General features: G+C 44.9%; 2 protein-coding genes across 2 annotated transcripts in view; one reads left to right on the top strand and one right to left on the bottom strand.

The window, feature by feature from the left end:
• Positions 1 to 3281: 3281 nt before the first annotated feature.
• TRIM45 (tripartite motif containing 45) lies at positions 3282 to 12013 on the top strand. The gene is made up of 6 exons (XM_003409614.4): positions 3282 to 4057; positions 5785 to 6515; positions 7740 to 7869; positions 8465 to 8579; positions 10775 to 10901; positions 11752 to 12013. Exons 1-6 carry the CDS (start codon positions 3567 to 3569, stop codon positions 11898 to 11900), a joined length of 1743 nt encoding a protein of 580 aa, XP_003409662.1. The 5' UTR covers positions 3282 to 3566; the 3' UTR covers positions 11901 to 12013.
• The window catches only part of TTF2 (transcription termination factor 2), a 54645-nt gene continuing 43695 nt past the window's right edge, over positions 11978 to 22927 (bottom strand). Inside the window, exon 23 of the mRNA XM_064282370.1 lies at positions 11978 to 20997. Within this exon, the coding sequence (XP_064138440.1) occupies positions 20853 to 20997 (145 nt within the window). The 3' untranslated portion in view covers positions 11978 to 20852. The remainder of the gene's footprint in view (positions 20998 to 22927) is intronic.

The following is a 22927-nucleotide window of genomic DNA, read 5'->3' on the forward strand; positions in this document are numbered from 1 at the left end:
TCTCCTTGAAGACTAAGGTGCTCCTGACCCAAGCCATGGTGTTTTCAATCACCTCACATGCATGCAAAAGCTAGACAATGGAAAACCAAAGAAGAATTGACGACTTTGAATTATGGTGTTGGCGAAGAATATTGAATATACCACGAACTACCAGAAGAACAAACATATCTGTGTTGGAAGAAGTACAACCAGAATGCTCCTTACAAGCAAGGATGATGAGACTTTGTCTCACATACTTTGGACATGTTATCAGGAGGAATCAGTCCCTGGAGAGGTACACCACGCCTGGTAGACAGCAAGAAAAAAAAAAAGGAAGACCGTCAATAAGATGGACTGACACAGTGGCTGCAACAATGGGCTCAAGCATAACGATTGTGAGGTTGGTGGAGGGCTGAGTGGTGTATCATTTTGTTGTACATAGAGTCACTAAGAGTCAGAACTGACTCGATGGTACCTAAAAACAACAATGTGGGACACATATGTTCCTTTGGACTTTGGGGGTAGGATTATGTGGGACAGATATGTCCCTCTGGATTCTGCATCACCTTCTAGGTGCCTTGACAGGTGCATATAACGTATGACACCTGAAAATACAGTATTCACACAAACATAGAATCACTGCAAGAAATTCAACTTCCAAATAATGCAAAGGAACCCGGAAATATACTTACAAGGCTTATCTCACTGTATAAAAGCCAAAAGAGACAAAGGTTTTGCAGAATCACACTTCCAGGATGCAATACCTCATACAATGCCCTTTAAAAACAGTGATTTGCAGCACATGCCCATTTCTTCCATTTCGAACAGTTATACTGGTCTCTGCCTGCTGACAGCCTGTATTGTCAGTGGGAAAGAAGCTTCTCAAAGAATCTGAGAGGTAGAAAATGCAGACAGGCGCTATATGCCCCACTGTTCATTTTAGGAAGCTGGGAAAGGAAAGGGTAGAGATGACTGGGGGAAAATCTTAGACTGAGTTCAAGGCTCAGATGTATTACCTTGGGCCGACCACCAGACCTCTTGGAGACTCAATTTCCTCACCTGTAAAAAACGACGCTTACTTCAGAGTTGTTAAAAATTAAATGATGTAGTACACGTGTAGATTATAAAAAGCACCTCTTAAACAAGAGAAGCTTGGAACACCTACCACCAGAAATATGATAGCGTATGAATAAGACATTAAGCAAAGTATCACCAAGCTTCTTTGCCAGTCGAGGTGAAGTTCATAGCAAGAATATACAGCAAACCCAAGTCCACACTGGTTTTGTGACTTTCTCTAGCACTCTGGACTGGAGAAAACAGATTCTGAATCAGGCTAAGTGTGGACAAGAACAAGAGGCTGACGAAATATAGGTAAGGGCTATTTTAAAACCTTTGTAGGCATTCTTACTTTTGGAAATTAAATGTAATTTTTTATACAAAGTTAAAAGGCCTTTGACTTGTTGGCATGTTATAGTTTGGAAATGGTCAATCTTTTTGTTTAGTTTTCATATCTTAGAGTCAACAAAATTTTTTCAGATTTCAGATTTTTAAAAGCTTAGGCTCAAGGCACTGTGCCTATAGCATGAACTGGATAATGAGGACATCAATTAAACAGCTGACTCTTGAGTTCAAATCAAGTAGGGGTGGGTCATGAACAAAGAAAGCAACGGGATACTTTAAACATACGATAAACCCACCAAACCTGTTGCTGTCTAGCCGATTCTGATTCATAGCGACCCTATAGGACAGAGTAAAACTGCCCCATAGGGTTTCCTCGGAGTAGCTGGTGGATTCGAACTGCTGACCTTTTGGTTAGCAACAGAACTCTTAACCACTGCACCACCAGGGCTCCTTTAACATACCCGAGAGGCTTGAAGGACTGCAGATAATGAGAACAGGTGGAGGGTAAGGATCTAGGACGTTTTGGAATCTTGGAATCCTAGGTGTAGCAAAGCTCCCTTATGGTCCAACCAGTAGACTCCTGGTAAGGACATTTCAGGTAAGGGCACCAAAAAACTATGAAGTTAAGGGTCTTCCCAACCAGTCTGTGAGCCCACAAAGGGGCTTGTTCCTCCTTGACATCCTCCACTGTCCCATTGTGACCAGTCAAGGACAGATAGTAAGTCCTCCTTGATGGATAAAATCAGCGGGACGGACTTGCTCCGTTTCTGTTATGCATAACTGTAGAATTACGGATGACAAACATTTCTACCCCTCAGGTCATCTCCACATTCCTCCCTCTCCCTCACCCTCCTTATGGGTAAAACAACCGCTTCTCAAGCCCCAAGGAACTGAGAGTAGAGTTCTTAGGCGCTGGCAGAATGAAGCCCTGAATTCTAGACCTCGCCTCAACATTTTCCGTTAACTGGTTTCCAGAACCAGAGTCGGAGGTACACTTTATCCCCGGAATACGCCAGGCAGTTAGCGAGCCGCGGGAATTCTTGCAACCAGCATGCCAGACCTGATGGATTCCTGAACTAAAATAAGCTCGCGGCGCCAAGAAGCGAAGCCAGCAGTCTCAAACCGGCGCTGAGGAGAAACCTCTGCTGCTCGCTTCCTCAGGAACGAGGAAGTGGCCACATCCTACAACTCCCAGCAAGCTCTGCGCCAAGAGCCTTCCCGGCCAACTGACAGCACCACCCACTAATGGGAGAGCCCAGTTCTGGGCTCTGGGGACCAATCCAAGGGTGTAGAGGATGCCGCCTTTTTGAGAGGTCCTGAGGCCTCTCTGGTGGCCGCAGAGATAGAGAGCGGCCCAATCCCCGTAAAATGGTGACGCCGGCTATACAATGCCGCTGACACCCAGCCTAGCTCTTTCCCTACTCCCGGGCTCCGAGCCCTCCAGCCGCCCCGCCTCCGGCCCTTCGCTAGGTCCCTCCTCTCCGCGGGAGCGGACTGGCGAAGATGTGGAACTTCCAGAGCTTATTGGCTTCGCTTTGTGTCACTCCGGAGGGAGGCGTGGCCCGGAGCGGCGAGGGCCGCCCCTCTCAGACGGTGATTGGATTCGCCTGAGTAGACCGGGGATGGGATTGGTGCGAAGAGGGACAAGAACCTTCGCGCACTTTGGGCCGTGGCACGGGATGGAGGCTGCAGCCGAGGCGCCGGCGGGGTTGGCAGCCACCTCGTACGCCGCGTGCCCTTCGCAGAAGGCCCCGTGGAGGGAAGGAAGGAGGCCCCCTACCTCATCGCGCGGGGGGCGAGGGTGGCGCGGGGAGGGAGTCCAGTGGGGGCAGGGGTTGGGAAGGGTGGCAGTGGAGGGTGTGGGAGGTGCAGGGTCAAGGAGTTGCTAGCAGGAAAAGCTCCAGATATAGTCCTGGAGGCGCTTCAGGGAAGGACTTGGGGGGCAGAGGAGGGCGTGGGCCTGTCTGGTATGGGATGCCATGGAAAGGAGGGGACCCTCTTGAGTAGATCTGTGCATGGTTCCTTCGAGGAATCTTCTCTTTTGCCCTTTTATTTGCCGACAAGAGAGCTCCCATGGTTTCTGTTCAAGTTCTGGAAACTTTCTTTTTGGGTGGGCTTAATCACACACTACTTCATTGTAGAACTGCCTAGGGCCTTTTCTGATACTTGGTACAGACGTGGGGAATATGTCAGAAAACAGGAAGCAGCCGCTGCTGGGCTTCGTGAGCAAACTCCCCAGTTGGACTGCACTTGGCAACTCGGGCAAGACTCACTGCCCTTTGTGCATGGGGCTTTTCAAAGCCCCCAGGCTCTTGCCTTGTTTGCACACGGTTTGCACAAAGTGTCTGGAGCAGCTGGAACCCTTCTCAGTAGTGGATGTCCGAGGGGGAGACTCTGACACAAGCTCTGAGGGGTCAATATTCCAGGAACTGAAGCCACGCAGTCCTCGGCCGCAGATCGGCATCCTCTGTCCAGTATGTGATGCTCAGGTGGACCTGCCTGTGGGTGGAGTGAAGGCTTTAACCGTAGACCACCTGGCCATGAATGATGTAATGCTGGAGAGTCTGCGTGGGGAAGGCCAGGGCCTGGTGTGTGACCTGTGCAGCGACAGGGAGGTGGAGAAGAGGTGTCAGACCTGCAAAGCCAATCTCTGCCACTTCTGCTGCCAGGCTCATAGGTAAAGATGGGATACCCCAGCTGGTGTGGCTAAGAGAGGAGTACAGAGAGGTGTCAAGACAGAAAAATCCCTTGGTGAGCAGATGGAAAGGAAAGCTTTCTCAGTAGTGCTTAAGGGCAAGGAGCAATATAGGGTGTTCAGTACTCTAGAACAGTAGTTAACCCCTGAAGCCAAAGATAGAATGCCTGTAGTAATCATAGCAATCGAGTTTTGCATAATCCTACAAAGCACATCCACAGTTTCCTTGAATCATCAGTCACTTCCCTCAATCTCATTTGAACATTGCAACTCTTACAGAAAAGTAGGCATTGTTTTCATCCCCAATTGTTAATTGAGGAAACAAGCTCAGCAATGATAGCTGATTTACCAGTGTCCCACCCAAAAACCCAGTGCCGTCGCACAGCTGGTAAATAAGTAACAGAACTGAGTTTTAAATCCAGATCTCCTGACTGAATTCCATGCTCTTTTCTACTAATCCGTGCTACCTTTCCAGTATAGGTGCTGATTTGCTTGGCCCTACCTCAGCCTTTGCTTTGTATCCTAGAGTCACCCTGGAGCTTGGTGAGGTGCCTGGTGGGTGCTAATCGATCGGGGTGTGGGTTATCTCTTTTGTGGCATTTGGTGAACAGTTTGTCACGTGGTTCATTTTCTGTTCTTTTTCACCCAGCCCACCCCTTGACATCAGGATGTAAAATGGCCAAAGTTTTAGGATTAGCCTAAAATCATGTTTAAGTTCTGTTTTCCATTTGTTTTCTGGCTCCACCAACAGAACAAGTTAGGAGTCATCTGCCTTTGTTTTCTATTTTTAACTTGTAATTTTGCCATAGTCCCTATGGCTTTCTTGCTGCCAGCGAAACAGCTGGCCCTACTTTCTCTACAGCCACAGCAGACATATAAGCTTCAAGTTGATATAGTGCTAAAGGGGGAACACTGAGCAGTCACCGGGATTTCCTAGGGATTTTCTGGAATCTCTAGAGGACTACAGAGAAGGAGAATTAAAGGAGAGCTTTGGTTCTACTGACCATTGTTCTCACTTTGTAATAATGCCGATGCACTTTGTTGAGGGAATTTCTAGCCTGTTGCTTTGGATGATGTAGGCACTGGTCAGTGGAAATGCCTCACCAAAGTCAGGATGAAGACTGGATGAGGCTTTTTGTCAGGGCCAGCTGCATTTTAATTCCCTGGTGTTTACTGCTGTGCCATCTGTCACAGTTTCTGTCTCTTGGTGCTGAGTTTCCACTGTGCTCTCACTTCTATCTTGCTGTAGGAGCAGGCTGTGGTGCTTGTCTAAACCTGCCATATTAACTCTTTGGGAAAAGTTCCAGGATGTAATATTAGCGTTGCAACCTTTTTCAAAGTCATGTCCCAAGCCCTAGTCTACTCTCATGTTATTCTGTACAACAACCCTTTCAGGTAGGTATTATCCCCTTTGTACAGACAAAGACCCAGAATTAGAGAAGATCATGAGTTAGTAACAGGTTAGACCAAGGATTTGAACCAAATTTGTCTGGCTTCAGATCTCATGCTCTTAAAACCTCTTTGCTAAACTGTTTCCCAACTGGAAACCCACTGCTGTCGAGTTGATTCCGACTTATAGCAACCCTATAGGACAAAGTAGAACTGCCCTGTAGAGTTTCCAAGGAGCACCTGGTGGATTTGAACTGCCGACCTTTTGGTTAGCAGCTGTTGGTCCCCAATTCCCTATTCCTGACTCTTTTTGCCCCTAGGCGGCAGAAGAAAACGACTTACCATACCGTGGTGGACCTCAAAGACTTGAAAGGCTACAGCCGGATTGGGAAACCCATTTTGTGTCCTGCTCACCCTGCGGAGGAGCTGAAGCTGTTCTGTGAACTCTGCGACAAGCCTGTGTGCCGGGACTGTGTGGTGGGTGAGCACCGGGAGCACCCCTGTGACTTCACCAGCAACGTTATCCACAAGCATGGGGACTCCCTGCGGGAGCTCCTCAAAGGCACCCAGCCCCACGTGGAGGCCCTGGAAGAAGCCCTGGCTCAGATCAAAGGCCTGGACAGTGCCCTCCAGGAGCGAGTGGAGGCTGTGGCAGCCGATGTCCGAACCTTCTCTGAGGGCTACATCAAAGCCATTGAGGAACATCGGGACAAGCTGCTGAAGCAGCTGAATGACATCCGGGTCCAGAAAGAAAACTCCCTGCAGCTGCAGAAGGCACAGCTTGAGCAGTTGCTGGCTGACATGCGGACTGGAGTGGAGTTCACTGAGCACTTGCTGACCAGCGGCTCGGACTTGGAGATCCTCCTCACCAAGGGGGTGGTAGTAGAACGACTCACAAAGCTGAACAAAGTTGAATATAGTGCCCGTCCTGGAGTAAACGATAAGATATGCTTCTCTCCTCAGGAGAAAGGCCAGTGCCGTGGCTATGAAGTTTTTGGGGCCATCAATACCAAAGAGGTCGATCCTGCCAAGTGTGTCCTTCAAGGAGAAGGTAGGAAGGCATTGAGAGGGTGGTGGACAGGGACATGGTATTTAAAGATTTGTGGCTTATGGACCTTCATTCAGCTAGGCAGACTTCCCCTACTGACCATTTTACCAAGGAAGAGAGACATACTGGCCAAAGGACAGTGAGTGCTCCCTTGTACTTTTCTAATTTGTTCTTGTCAGGAGTTGGAGGGGTAGTGCTCATATCCAGTACCAGAGTGAAGCTTGATCCTTTTCCAGTTGAGAAAAGTAGCATCTACCAAGGTACTGAAGGATCATGCTTTGTTTCCATCAGATGACAGAACAGAAATGGTGCCCACAGGGCAGGACCAAATCCTGCCCGCTTAGAGAGGAGTGTGGCAGGCCCCAGAGTGCTGGGATCAAGTTCTGAATAAACCACTTATGCCACTGCCATTTAGGAAAAGGGATATGATAGATAGTTCATTGAGTAGAGGGAAAGATGATTTCTCTTGACCACAGTGTTCTATTCCTAAAGGGAGCATGTTAAACATTTCATAGATCATATCTCATGGATAGGTCCAGACAGGAGGATTGTATCCTAGAGTCATTCTGACTCTGGCACCAGAATTCTGAACTGTTTGGAGGCCATAGATCTCATTAAGCATGATCCCTTCCCACGAAACACATACTAACTGGGGCATACAATTTCAGGAGATTCTTAGTACCTTCAGAAGCCTCACATTAGACCTCCTAGTGGTTCCTGAACCCCAGGTTAAGAAAACAGGTTTCATCTGAATGTTGGCCTAGGGGCTGAGGCTATTGGATATCCCCCCAGCACCTTGGCATGAGCTACCTAGTTGTGGAAGATCTCACAAGAAGGGTCCAAGCTGATCAGCTGTGCCCCCTGCCTAGTCCAGCAGGATCTGGAACTCAGAGAGAATAGTTTTGGGGTTAGCAGCCTCTTTCATGAGGTCTAGAGCCTTTCTTCTCTGAATAATTAGGTCAATCCTGAATATTTTCAAAACTTCCTTAAATTAAGGTCAGGATCCTCTGTGACCCAAGAGCAGCTACCGGCTGGAAGATAACCAGGCTCACCAAGAGGTGCACTCTGGGAGACCAAAGGGGAAGAGAAGAGAAAGGGGGTGGAGGGGCTACAGTGAACAGGAAGCACGTACTTTTTGTTCTGAAGAGAAAAAGACAGTGTCTGACTTTGAGATGTAGGCACTGCAACTTGCCTTTGAGGTGGATATTGAGTGGTTATCTTTTGCAGATCTCCACAGAGCCCGGGAGAAACAGCCAGCCTCGTTCACCCTGCTTTGTAAGGATGCAGCAGGAGAGAGCATGGGCAGGGGCGGAGAGAACATTCAAGTTGCTGTGGTCCCTAAAGATAAGAAAGATTGGTTCGTATTATACAATTAGAAGTCACGGTTAATAAACAGTGATGAAACTGGAAACTTGAGGTCCTTTGCAGCATTGGAGATATATTTGCAGTAGTTACCTCCTACTTGCCAGTGATGCTGTTAAAACGTGACATAACCAACTGAATCAGATGTGTTTTGTTTTGTGGGTTTTATGCCTATATTCACTACCCTCTCAAAAGTATTATCTGCCCCTCAGATTGTCTATGTTAGACCAAATGGTGCCCTTCTTAAAAGCTACTAGATGGGGACGGGAACATATTTATATTTATATTTCTCTGGAACTGGAGTAGGAAGGAGGGAAGACAAAGACCCTGGGATGCAACAGAAGCTGCCTGAAGAGAACACAATATATTTTCAGGGTATTCCTCTGAATGTCAGATTAAATTAGGATTTATGTTGCTTATCTCCCCAGGTAAAGGTAACTTTCTGAGGCCAAGTGGGAGTGGCATCCTGCGTGGGGGGACATTTGAAATTAATAGTGAATGGGATAGTATAGAGCTTATGTCCTAAAATAATAGGCAACTGAAGCCGGCTTATGAGAGTGAATGCTTTTTTAATTCTTATCTCCACCCAGTCCAGTCAGAACGGTTGTCCAAGATAACAAGGATGGGACATACTCTGTCTCCTATACCCCTAAGGAACCTGGGATTTATTCTGTGTGGGTCTGTGTCAAAGAGCAGCACGTGCAGGTGAGTGAGATCTGTGCCCGTGCTTCCCTGAGTTTCTTTTCACACTGCTCTCCCTCCCACCCACCCCTGCCCCAGATTCTGTCTTCTCGGAATGTGTGGACATTTCTCATAGAATCAACTGTAAGGAGAGACTGAGTAGGAGTCTCTTCTCCTTCCTTATTTCTCTTCACTTTAGAAGTGGTCCCCATTTTGCTACCCTCATTCTTACTAGAGAATGCTGGTGCCTATAAGAACTCTCTGTCCCTGTTTTGGAGCCCTGGTGGTGCGGTGGCTAAGAGCTCAGCTGTTAAGCAAAGGTTGGCAGTTCGAATCCACCAGCCACTCCTTGGAAACCCTATAGGGCAGTTCTACTCTGTCCTGTAAGGTCACTATGAGTTGGAATCGGCTCGATGGCAGTGGGTTTGGTTTTTTTTGGGATTTATCCCTGTTTTACCTCCTGGCAGTCATGCTTGTTTTTTTACCACTCTCCCAATCACTTTATTGGAATTCTTAATTTGAGGAAGATGCTTTGATCACAGAAGGCGGTCTACCAGCAGACAAACGGAACACGATCAAGAAATATAATCTAGCTCAGGATTTCCCAGCTCCGTTCAGACTATAACCAAACTTGGAACACAACTGGGAGGGTCCTGCCCCCTCCTCACAGCTGACCAGTCATCTAACCATCTGCCTATGTGATTTCCCTACTCTGTTTTACAGCTATGCTTACATGTTACTATGGTTACTGTACCACCTCCACTATACAAGTATAATACTTCGTGGTTTAGAGATTGTGGATTTTTAAAAATGGGGTAATACATGTTATGTTCAGCAGAATTTCCCTGCTGACATTGCAGTAGTCAGAGGTTTCCCTCAACCAGAAATCAACACTGAGGGGGCAGTGAAATCCCATACAGCGCCATGATATGTTAGGCTTGCGGTCTGTGCACTAGGAAGATTCAAATCCAGTAGCCACTTGTTGCTCACCTAATTAACTATTCCAGGAACAGGTTAGGTAATTTTGCAGACATTATTTCACTTTTTCATTCTAGCCACTCTGCAGCATGGGGGTCGTCATCTGTGTTTTATTGCTTAAACCGAGAGACCAAAACTTGCCGCAGGTCACAGACTGCAATTTGAACCGATTTCTTTGAACTCTAAGTTGTTTTTTAAATGGATTGTAGAATCTTTAAAGGCAAGGAAATGGCTTTCTCAGGTAATGTCATTCTCACATGGGTAGGCACATGGCAGTGCTCATTAAATAAGTACTGTTTACCAAGGATAGAAATTGGAGAATGAAAGTAACCCTTGAAGGAAAGTGGGCAGGAATTACTAATTTGAGAATCACTAACCACATACACTTTCCCTCCCTTCCATATGTCTGTACAGCCTCAGAATCAGTGGGTGGATAAACAGATGTGTCCAAGACGAAGGCTGGAAAGAAAAGGGCTAGCTTGGTATGTGAGCGGAGGAGGCATGTGGCCGAGAAATTAGAGAAAGGACTACAAGATGTCCTAGCCTAGTGGTCATAGCACATGACTAATTACCTCTGAGATTTCTTAAAAATGGAGAAGATAGAGATAGCAGTTAGTCACATACAAACACAAATTGGGATTACTAGTGTATCAACCCACCAGCCGCTTCCATAAATAATGCAGCGTTAGAAACACTATGGGGCAGTTCTGCTCTGTCCATAGGGTCGCTGTGAGTTGGAATCGACTGGACAGCACACAACAACAGTGTATCAGGTGCTCTACATGCTTCCACTCTGTGAAAGGCTAGAATGAGACAGAATCCATTAGGAAGACGCTTAAACCAGTTGTGGTCTGGGCTTCTGCTTTTTCTTCCCCTTTGCCAGGACAAGCCCCAGCTAATTCAAGTGTCACGACAGTGGAGCTGCTCTGTGTGACTCTGGCAGTGCCCAGACGGTTCAGCCACATGGGGAAGATCAGACCTACATTGAGTACTTAGCATCTGTGGTGAAAAGCATGCTAAAGGGCAGCAGCGGACTCCTTGATTATTTCACTGCATTTGTGTCTGTCCCACCCACCTGAGCACAGCGTTAGTTGTGGTCCCCTAGTCTCTCTGTCTCTAGTGCTGTCCTTGTCCTTCTAAGAGCAGACCCTGTGACTTACACTTTGTTTAGCACACAGTGATGCTCAGCACATCTGTGTTGACTTATAAGGTGATGTTCTTTGCTCTTTTGAACACTGAAGGGCTCACCATTCACGGTGACTGTGAGGAAGAAGAGCCGCCCACACCAAGGGGTGTTTCACTGCTGCACGTTCTGCTCCAGTGGAGGCCAGAAAACTGCTCGTTGTGCCTGTGGAGGCACAATGCCAGGTAGGGATGGCAAACCACACACTCTGGGCCTGGCTCTCTGCAGGGGGAATCCAGGGACAGCCCCTCTACTACCACACAGCCCCTGGGTTTAGGACACTTGGACTTAGGTGTTGTTTCTAGGAAAAACAATCTGTGTATATAACACTGTTCTAAAAGTTTCGTTTAAAGCTTTTGTTTTGAAAGTTGAAATAACAGGCTTAACTGTTCTGTGTTCTTTTAGCTTTAACATAATTCACTAATCCTATGAGCCCTGTGCTTTTCTGTGGGATTCTTGATTTCAGGCTGGCCACCTGAGCTGTGAAAAATGTAAACCCATCCTCTTTAAGACCTCAAGAAATTCCAAATGAGGCAGGGCTAGGGGAGTGGGTGATTATGCTGTTTGAGCCAGGTCTGGCTCTTTTTGTTGTTGTTGTTGTTAGCTCAGACAAGAGAACAAATCATTTTAAAAAATTAAAATTCTATTGGGTCCTTAGTGATGAGCCATAAAATGGGCTTTTGTACCATTTTTCTCTGGGTCCACCTTCTCTCTGGTTACCATGCCAACAATCTACTCTTCTTTTTTATTTCAGTCATTTTACAGTTAAAATCCAAACCAGTTCATCTTTTTTTAGTTAGCAAATGTTAACATTATTCTTAGAACTTCCACTAACATTAAGTGATTTCCTGTGAATGGTCTTGAGAGTCCTTCTGACTGTAGAGGAGTCATATGGCTTGTTCCTCTCACGGGGTTTTTCTTAGGTATTTTCATTTCTTTGAGTCAGAATGCTGCCGGGAGATGTATTAATGTCCACGATATCTGCTAGACTCCACTCTAACGGTTGTTTTTTCCTCTCCTCTTTGGACCATGCAGGCGGGTACCTAGGCTGTGGCCATGGACATAAAGGCCACCCAGGGCGTCCCCACTGGTCATGCTGTGGGAAGCTGACAGAGAAGTCAGAATGCACAGGGACAGGCGGCCAGAACACACCAAGGAGTCTCCTCAGGACTGTGGCCCTCTGAAGAGATCAGCCTGTTAAAGCTGCAGCCTGCATGGTGTCAGATTCCCAGAGGAACCAAGTCCTTGATTAATTCTGAAGAAACTGATAGAATTAAAAACAAAGTGCCTTATCTTACCTTAGAGCTCAAGTGCTTTTTATGTGAGTCATTGATGGTATGTGTGGATGGTTTGGCACCAGGGACCACCACTACCCTTCTCTTAAAGGTGGGTAGGCATTTTTCTGTACTGAGAAAAGCTGCTCTTTATTTTGTACCGGTACAGAGATAGCTATGCCACTGGAAGTTAGAACCCACTCTCTGACACATTACAGCCTTTTCCCTGAGCCACAGGTTATTTAAATACTTCCCTCAGAGAACGAAAACCTGCTTTCATCCTAGCCACTTTTTGCTAGCACGCTTTAAACTGATTGACCCATATGTTTCTTGTGACCATTACAATGTGATCTTGCCATTTAGGTGGGCATCCCCCTCATGCTTCTATACCACGTTCCTCCCCTGCTCCCAGAGCCTGAAAAATTACTGTTTGGGCAAGGACATACAACTAGTAAGTTAATATTGAAATACGCAAACCAAATCCATTGCTGTCAAGTCGATTCCAACTCATACCGACCCTATAAGACAGAGTAGAACTGCCCCATAGGATTTCCAAGGAGCAGGTGATGGATTCAAACTCCCAGCCTTTTGGTTAGCAGCCTAACACTTAACCACTGTGCCACCAGGGCCCCAGTATTGAAATAGAACCTCATAAATTGAGCAGTTCTACACATGCCACGTTGATGCCATCATCCTACACACAGCTCTGTCAGTCCTCCCTGTGTTTTAGGGAATAGTCTTCACTGCTGCTGCTATACCTAGGAACTAACTAGAAACTTTGACCCTTATGGCATGACTTCTTAACTGTTAAAGGCTGAAGAGAATTTTTGGGAGAGAAAGTACAAAGCTCTTGTGTCTGAGCCTGCCGAAGTCTTCACTATATTTTGTATATTTGTCTGGACTCTGTGTCTTCTGTAGCAACAAACTCAGCATGTATTCAATACAGTTATTGAAGTCTGCCTGTAAGATCCCTTAAGAAGTAGGTGACTCACCTGAGTGGTGACTTGAGTCAGGCAAAGGAAGTGAAGTGATTAGATGAAACACACTGACTGTCAGGTCATTATGGAATATATACTTCCTACTTGATGTGAAGAGATGGCTGCATTGTAGCAGTAGATACTAAGATATTCTTGTACCTTAGTTGTTATTGTTAGGTGCCGTTGAGTCGATTCCGACTCATAGTGACCCTGTAGGACAGAGTAGAACTGCCCTATAGGGTTTCCAAGGAGCAGCTGGTGGATTTGAACTGCAGGCCTTTTGGTTAGCAGCCGAGCTCTTAATCACAATGCCACCAGGGCTTCCTATATTCTCACCCTTTTCTAGAAACATTTCCTTCAGCCTCTTTCTCTAACCAAATCTGATCTTCCCAGAAGGCACTGTTGCCCCAGTAACCCTCCCAAATTATTAGCTATTTGCACTTCTTCACTCCCAGTGTCACGGGGTCCTGAGGTCAGGTCAGTGTCCTTTTAGTTCATCAATGCTGCTTTTAGATTAGTGGTTCTAAAAATGGCCATTTTCCTCTCAAGGAAATACATCTGTCTTGCTGTCATTGGAGTACTGTTGTTGTTCTTAGTTGCCATCAAATCGATTCTGACTCACAGCGACTTCATATGTGCAGAGTAGAACTGCTCCGTAGGGTTTTGAACTGTGACCTTTCAGTAGATTGCCAGACCTTTCTTCTGTAGTGCCGCTTGGTGGATTTGAACCACCAGCCTTTGGGCTAGTAGTTGAGTACTTAACCATTTGTGCCATACAGGGGCACGTAATGGCCCTTATTTTACTCTGATGGTTAGAGTCTCAGTCCCCTGTGCTAGTCACGTCTTACCCCCCTGATCTCTGAGCACGGAAGAGCCTCTAGGATCAATTCTTGCATTTCTGTCTTCCTCCACTCCTTAGATAAGCACATCCTCTCATGATTTTAAATACCATTTGTCTTAGTCATCTAGTGCTGCTATAACAGAAATACCAGAGTAGAGATGGCTTTAACAAGAGAAATTTATTTCTTCACCTTAAAGTAGGCTTAAAGTCCAAATTCAGGTTGTCAGCTCCAGGGGAAGGCTTTCTCTCTCTGTCGGCCTTCTCATCAATCTTCCCCCAGACCGGGAGCTTCTTTGCACAGGGACCTTAGGTCCAAAGGACACGCTCTGCTCCTGGTACTGCTTCCTTGGTGGTATGAGGTCCCCCTGTCTCTCTGCTCTCTTTTATATCTCAAGAGATTGCCTCAAGACACAATCCAGTCTTGTAGACCGAGTCCTGCTTCACCAGCACAACTGCTGCCCATCCTCTGCCATTAACATCACAGAGGCAGGATTTATAATATAACGGAGAATCACACAATACTGGGAATCATGGCCCAGTCAAATTGATACACACATTTTGGGGGGGGGGGCATAATTCTATCCATGACACCATTTATACACTCATTATTCCCAAACTGATCTCCAGCTCCAAACCTCATACGATTACATCCAATAGCTTATATAACATCTCCACTTGGATGTGTGGTAGGCACCTCAAATTTAAGATGTCTAAGCTAGAACTCTTAAGTTTTCAATTCCTACACACCTACCACCACCAAACTGCTTTCCCCGCAGTCTTCTCCATCTCTTCAGTGGAAAGTTCAAAACTATTCTTACTGTTGTTCAGCCCAATAACCTTGGGCTTATTTCTCACCCTGACAAATCTATCAGCCATACCTTCAAAAGTCATCTGCTGGCCACTACTCCACTCCACGGCTACCATCCTGGTCTAAGCTACCATATTTCTCACCGAGAAGTCTGCAGTAGCCTTCTAACTGGTCTTTCTGCTTCTACCATCATGCCCTTATAGTCTGTCCTCCACCCAGCAGCCAGAGGGGTCCTTGTAAAACATGTCAGATCATGTCACTCTTTTGCTCAGCCTCCTCCACTGGCTTCCCATCTTATTTGGAGTAAAGGCCAGTCTTTACATCAGCATATTAAGATCCTGCGTGATCTGGATCCTTGCTCTTCTCTCATGTTCTACCCACCCCATCACCATTACTCTATTCCTGCCAACTGGCCTACCTCTTGCTCCTCCAACTCTCCAAGGACTCTCTGCCTCAGGGCCTTCACAATCACTACCCCTCACCTGGGATGCTTTTCTTACGAATACCTCCACGATTCACTTCCTCATCTTCTTCAGGTTTGGCTCCCATGTCAAACAGCACCTATTACAGAGGTCCCTAACAACCCCATATAAAAGAGCAACTCCTCAGCCCAGTACTCTTTCCGCCTTGACCTGGCTTCTTTTCCCTGTATAGCTCTCATCACCACTAACTTCTATTTTATTGTCTGTCCTCTCATGCTAGAATCATGCTCTGTGAGGGCAGGGATTTAACTACTGTGTTCTCCCTGTGTCAAACAGTTCCTGGCACATAGTAGAGGGTTAATAGTGTATTTCATTGCATGAATTAAATTAATAACAATCTTATTGATACAGTTTTTAGTTTGGATCTCCTTGGTATCTAGTTCTACAAACCAGACTTCCCATCCCCCTGACTCCAGTATTTTTCATTTAACCAAATACCACTTGGAAAAAAAAAATCCTCAGCCTTCCCTCAAGCCTGTTGAATAAATCATACACACCTTAGGGACCAGCCTTGAATTTTCCAATTACCTCAGACATCTAGGGAACTGCTTGCCATGAAGAAGCCTGCTGCATTACATCATTTTCTTTTCCCCACGTGGCTTTTAATGAATCAGATTATAGCTCTAAAAAAGTTTATCATTTATTTCAGTTGAAAAGAGTGATGGTCATTGGACAGCTTTACTGTAAACGAAGCTATATTCCAAGAAAGAATCTCTGTAAGAGATTAATGTTTTAAGCAACATTAATGGTAACAATTATGTTACAAATATGGAAAGTATACATGGAGGGGGTTGTGGGAAGGTAGGTTGTTTTTTGACCTCTGCTGCAATGGCATATAAACTCAATTCAGTTGCCCTTCCAGCTGGAAGAACAAGGAAGGTAAGAGTGATCTGCAGAGCCCAAGACTCCAAAATTTAGAGAAAAAAAAAAGAGTTTGAGGGCTCAGGAACTGTCCCCAGTGTAACAAAGTGCTTCAGAAATTATCTTTGAGTTGGGAGCACTGAAGCATCCAGGAGATGTAGCATTATGATGTAAGTTATACCTCTGGTGTTACAGGTAATCAAGAGTCACAAATTAGAGCTTCAGTCCTCTGGGAGGTTGAAACAGGATAAACACCTTGGCTGTCTTGGATAACAAACATACACATATACCTGTCAGCCCATCCATTCTCTAATCTCTAAAATAGAGTAGTTACTCAGCTTTATTCCAGAGGATATATTTAGAAACCTTAGGTTTTTTTTTTTTTTTTTTTCAATTAAGAGATTTTTTTTTTTTTTTTTTTTAGCTAACTAAAAACAGTAGGGGAAGAACCACTTAAATCCTGGAGTCCCTGGGTGGTGCAAACAGTTAAGCATTCGGCTTAACTGAGGTTTGAGGTTTGAGTCCACTCAGAGGCTCCTCAGAAGAAGGCCTGGCAATCTACTTCCACAAAGATCTGCCATTGAAAGCCCTATGGAGCACCGTTCTACTCTGAAACACATGAGGTTGCTGTCTGTCAGAATTGACTCTATGGCAACTGGTATTTAACTATTTCCCTTGTTAACTCCTACAGATTGATTGCAAATTCTTTGTCCCAAAGTCTTCCCTGAAAAGGTCAAATCCAGTTATAAACCCTCCCAGCTACATCACTGTAGTGCTCATCACCATTAACCGCCTCACATCCATGTGTGATCCTCTGAGTAATGCCTGTCTCCCCTGAGACTGTAAGTCTCAGGAAGTCAGGGGCCATTCTGGGTTTTGCTTATCATTATATTTCAGTGCCCAGCAGTGCCTGGCACGTAATAGGTACTCAGTATATATTTTTAATATATAAATAATTAAGCAATAAAAGTATTCTTCCTCTCCTCCGTTTCATATATAATCTGTACCCAGACTCGGATTTAGCTAAAGAATCTGGGTAAGAAGGAATTAAGACACAAAAAACATTGTGTAACTGCATGTCTGTCTCCCCTGTTCCCTTTCAGGGGTTCGGCTGTTTTCATTTCCATCTCCATTTCCTAGCTACTGACTCCTACGGTACCTCGTACTACAATTTACCCTGATTTCATTTTTATTATTAAAAATTTTTTAATCTAGGTTATATACCTTTATGTTGTTATTCGGTGCCGTCAAGTTGGTTCCGACTCATAGTGACCCTATAGGACAGGGTAGAATTGCCCCATAGGGTTTCCAAGGAGCAGCTGGTAGATTCCAACAAACTCCAACAAGCAGCCAAGCCCTTAACCACTGCACCATACCTAGGTATTCTAAATTCCTATTAAAATTATTTTTGTGCCTGTAGATATGCTTTTTAAAAGTTTTTCCTGCCTTTTACTAAAACTAGACACTATATGGAGTCCCTGGGTGGCGAAAACCATTAAGCGCTTAACTACTAGCTGAGAGGCTGGCAGTTCGAAACTACCCAGCGGCACCTCAGAAGACAGGCATGGCAATCTGCTTCTGAAAGGTCACAGCCTTCAAAACTCTATGGAGCAGTTCTACTCTGCACACTTGGGGTCGCCATGAGTGGGAATCGACTTGATGGCAACTATCAACAAGACACTATAGAACAAACAGCACAATATCCCACTTTGTAAACCTAATTCCCTGAGGTATTATGGTAGACATCATGATTCTACTCCTGACAACCAGAGAGGCCACACTTAGCACTGGCATCCCCAGTATTATCCTATTAATGTAGGATAATCAGGCTTCACCTTCCAGCCCTACTGAAATCCCCCTTTGGGCAACAGAGGAAATCAGACAGAGGAAATAACCCAGTGTTCGTAAATAACCATATTAAATCACTACACGTGCTTTCTAGAGAAAGAGGGCATGTCCCATAAAGATACAGCTCTACTTATTGCTGTTCATAATGATTGCATGGCAATATAAGTCTTTGACCAGGCTTTCAAAGAGCCCAGAATTCCACCCATTGACAGCATGCATGTAATTTGTTGGATCAGAACTGCTAAAGAGAAGTCAAACTGTAAACCTTCCATGAAGGCCATTGTGTCATGTAAGAAATAGCTTGTGAATTTGGCGCTTAGAAATGTTGAGCTTTGGTGTCAGATGTTCCCCACCTGGCTCTTTCAGCTGCAGCCATAATGATGTTTTATTCTAATATTCCCAGACCTGGTCAAACAGCAGTAAAACTAACATTTGTATAGCGCTTCATGGTTTATAAAGCATTTATTACCTCATTTCATCCTTGCCCAAGCCTGGTGAGGTATGCAGCAGATGGAGAAGGAAAATCTGGCAGGAGCAGCGGTATCACATGAAGGCAGGCAGCTGATACTGGCAGCACTTATAGGGCACCCCGCAATTAGGTCACCACATTGAGGGATCCTCCCATTGTTAGAGGGTCCAAAGACCTACCTCGTCATGCCCAGACCTTAAGAAACTGACTCACACTAATTAAAATGTACATGAGCCTGAGATAGTCACCACGCTGCCAGTGATATTAATTCATAATGAGAAATTTCCATCCTGGGACGAGGATATTTTAGGGATGCATGTTTAGTACATCCATCCATTAAGACAGTGGTTCCAGTTTTTTCTGCATCCACATTCCCATCAATGGCACCTTGCTGTGACAGGAACAATCCAAGACATAGATGCCTTTGCTAGCTTAGAATCAGAACAAGAAAAACTCGATTAACTGTTTAAAACTCCAGGAATCTTACAGTAGAATACATTAGCCCATGGGCTCTGAGTATCAGAAGACTAAGTTATAATCACCAAAGTAAAAGCCAGAATGCTTTGAAGCCCAGAAGTTAAGACTCCTTCTCCCCTAACAGTGCTTGGAATGGACACTGACAATGTTCAGCTAAGACCATTCTCCTTGACATGACTGAGTTCATGATCTATCACCTATCTATCTAGTCAAACAGGCTATAGCAAGTATATTTGTTATTAAGTTCCCAGTGGAGCATAATGAGATATATGCTCATCTACACACTTTACAGGTGAGAGAACTGGGATTCTCAGGGCATCTGTAATTAGTCTAGTGACAGGCAATCAGCAAATGCCAGAGGTCTGTACATTCTTGATGGCCTAGGAACCACTGCTTCTCAGGTGACTTTATCTTTGTTCTGATGTGTTGATCATATAGTATAACTCCCAAAAAGTCATCTTATTTCCCTCCTTTCCTTAACTCCCAAAAAATCATCTTATTTCCCTCATTTCTTGATTTTAGTCAGGCACCTTATTGCAGCTGCTGATTTCTGCAACAATGCCCATCTTACAGATGAGGAAACCAAAAAATAATTAATGATTCTTTCAGGGTTCCACCCCCAGCTAGGGTGAACCTGGTACTAGAGTTAAGTCCAAGTTCTAGAACAGAATTCTTTCCTCCAGGCCACACTGTCCTTAAGCCTTTAAACCTTGTCCTTAAACAGCACTTTTGCTCAAACAGGCTCTAGTGTCTCAGTCCAAATTGTGACAAGGTCAACACTGGGTTTGTTCTCCTAAATCTAAAGATGAAAATACTTCTATCCAGAAGGAACTATGATCCTTTCTAGCAGAAATTAGCTGTAGCATTTTGGGAAAGGATGCTAATTAGGAGGAAACCAGAATAGTTTACGGAAGTATAAAACTCTCAAGTGTTTATATTAAGGTACTGTACTAACTGCTAAACAACCCCAAAGTCTCAGTGGCTTAATAAAAAGCTTATTTCTTGCTCACGTCATAGCTGAGTGCAGATGAGCTGGGCTGAGGAGGGAGGCATGCATGGAGAAGGCTTTGTTCCAGACAGTCGTTCAGGAAGCCAGGCTTTACTAGATTGCCAAAAGACCCGTGGTGGGGAGGGGAGTGAAGGACCCCGATCACTGGCTTTACCATTCCCGAGGGCCGTGTTGTCCTCCATCAGGTCCTCTACATCCAGCAAGAAGAAATAGCAGGACGAATCACTTGGAAAGTTTTAGAGGGCAGCTTAGAAATGACTGACATCACTTTTCTCCACACCTCATTGACTACAAACTAAGTAACAACTAAGGCCCATCTAAACTCAGTGAAGACTGGGAAATGTAATCTCTCTGGGTGCCCAGGAGGAAAAGGAAATGGGGTTTGGTGAACACACAGCACTGCTATGTTGTTAAACACATATTTAGTACATATTTTTTGCCAATGATAACACAAATACTATAGGATGTGATAATACAAAATGCTACAAACAGCAAATGCTGTGATGGTACAAATCCTAAATGACACAATGATGCAAGTACTGAGTGATAGAATACTACATGATACAGATACCAAACATCTGCTTATGTATATAAAGCAGCTCTCTGATCTTAAGGCTGAGAGGAAGAACTGCCTGGCATAAGACAACTGCAGAGGAATGGCTGCAGGGATCCACTCTGCTCGGCCCTAAGAGGTACGTACAGGGGTAGCCTCACTGGCAAGAAGAGATGCAATGGAGACTGTGCTGGAAAAGGTAATGACGCTGGTCCCCCATCAGCTGAGATGAGAAAGGCCCGCACAGTCTTTTGAGCTTTTACTAAAACTGACGTACAACTCTGCCAGACTTGTTTTCCAAAATCATCTAACTCCAAAGCATTTTCTTTTATCTGCCACTCATTAAATAACCAACTGATTAACATGATGACAGACCTTCAATTCTAGGGGCAACTTTAGGCCTCTCTGAGGAGGGCATAAGGCTTGATGGTGAAACAGAATGCCAAGAAAAGAGCTCCAGGACCCTGGTTAGGTTGTCATTCCCAGGTCCTAAGACAAACCAATGGCGGCACTATTCTGAGCCCTATAAACAGGTGGTTAGATGCCAAAAAGGACTTTGAGGTCAGCCAGAGTGAGTTTGGTGACAGATTCTCCCAAACCCGAAAGGACCTCTTTGGCCAAATTTTTCTTTTTTTCTTGGAGCTGCAGTATCTTCTCTTCCACGGTTCTCTCGCAAACAAATCTAAATAACAAACAAACAAGCAAACAGTAAAAAACCCCAGGCAGTATATCTAATAACATATTCAAATTTCTACTATGTTCTAGTCTTTAATGAGATTTCTTCCTTCATTTAGGTTTTTAGGTTCAGATAACCCTATGTTTAAGAGACCCAAACAATTTTGAATAAATATATATCCATTTAAAATGATGTGACTCAAATTGGCTCTTTATTTCTTTCCGAAGCTAACAGAAAAAGGCCAAAATAAGCAAAAGATATCCCTATCCAAAAAAGTATAGAGATCCAACTTTCACCCAGAAAGTTCCATCTTGATAAGGTTAGAAGGCCTGAAACCTTCTCTCTCTGCTGGGCCTTAATGTCCTGGCTGAAACACAGAGTTTCTGTTTCTTGGCTAATTCAGTGAAAACAAGTTTTTCAAACTGAGGAAATACCACTGTGGTCATGTCATTTATTCACTCATTCGGCATGTGTTAATTAAGCAACCACAATGTGCCATGCGCTATGCTAGGTGTGGAAACCCTGGTGATGTAGTGGTTAAAAAAGCTACGGCTGCTAACCAAAAGGTCGACAGTTCCAATCCACCAGGCGCTCCTTGGAAATCCTAAGGGGCAGTTCTACTCTGTCCTATAGGGCTCACTATGAGCTGGAATCCACTCGACGGCAATGTGTTTGGTTTTAGTTTTGGTGTCGGGGATGAAGAGATTAACATGATCTTGCCCTCAAAGACATAACAGGAGAGACAGACATAGGGATAAAAAACAATAATAATACAACCTGGTAAGTGCTATAATGGAAGCATGTTCAGCGTGTATTAGGATTAAAAAGCAGTTTGTCTGTTCCAGCTTTCAGAATATTTGTCAAGAAAGAAAAAATGCACCCCTACCTGTTTAAGATCCTGTTAGTCATTAATTCTATTGCTTTTAGCTAAATGCATCCCTCTCTGACCTGAGTTTCAGTAGATACAGCTAGCTGCAACGTAAGCCCGTTGCAGGACAGGTTTATCATTTATTCCTACACTGCTTAGAACTGAGTTTTGCATATGGTAGAAATACTGGGAATTTTTTGTTGGGACGTGTATGTGTGACACTGGTTTCGATGTTTCAATATGTCTACTTTCGGTTTTATGGGGCCTGTTAGTCTCTTGGAAACCCTGGTGCCATAGCAGTTATAGAGCTATGGCTGCTAACCAAAATGTCAGCAGTTCGAATCCACCAGGCGCTCCTTAGAAACCATATGGGGCAGTTCTACTCTGTCCTTTAGGGTCGCTATGAGTTGGAAACAACTTGACAGCAATGGGTTTGGTTTGGCTTTGGTTAGTCTCTTTGCAGGTGTTTTTCCTTCTGAACATAAAGTTCCATGAAAGTTAGCTTTAATAAAGGACCTAAAGTAAAATCAGATCCAGGCTCCCTTATATTTGGGAAAAAAAGAGAGCAATCTGTATGGAGTAGTCAGGGAAGGCTCCACCGAAGAGCTCACCAGTTAACTCTCCAAGTGTGGCCTTGTAGGATAAGCAAGGGTTTGCCAGATGGAACAGTACAAAGGGCATTCCAGCAAATGGGAACAACGTGTGTAAACCGTGGATGAGTTTTGGCATGTGCTGTGTTGGAGCAAGATCAGCCATCCAGAATAGCCAGGGAAAAGTCACGAGGACTCAGTCACGTTGTATACTGCAATGGCAGAAGCTCAAGAGGCTGGCAGAGGCCAGATCACGAGCGCCTCTGCATGTCGTGCTAAGAAATTTAGATTTTATCCTACAGGAAGTGAGCACTACCGAGAAATCTGCGGAGTGGGATGACAGATTTATTAGTGAGAAAGAGCCCTCTGGTGGTGATGCAGAGAAGGACAGGAGTCAGTGAAGAGGAGGCTGTTACCTAAAGGGACAAGCTGCAAAACAAGGACTTAAGTGGCAATGGGGATAGAAAAGAAACAATGG

This window comes from Loxodonta africana, chromosome 3 (assembly GCF_030014295.1).
Source record: "Loxodonta africana isolate mLoxAfr1 chromosome 3, mLoxAfr1.hap2, whole genome shotgun sequence".
NCBI lineage: Eukaryota > Metazoa > Chordata > Mammalia > Proboscidea > Elephantidae > Loxodonta > Loxodonta africana.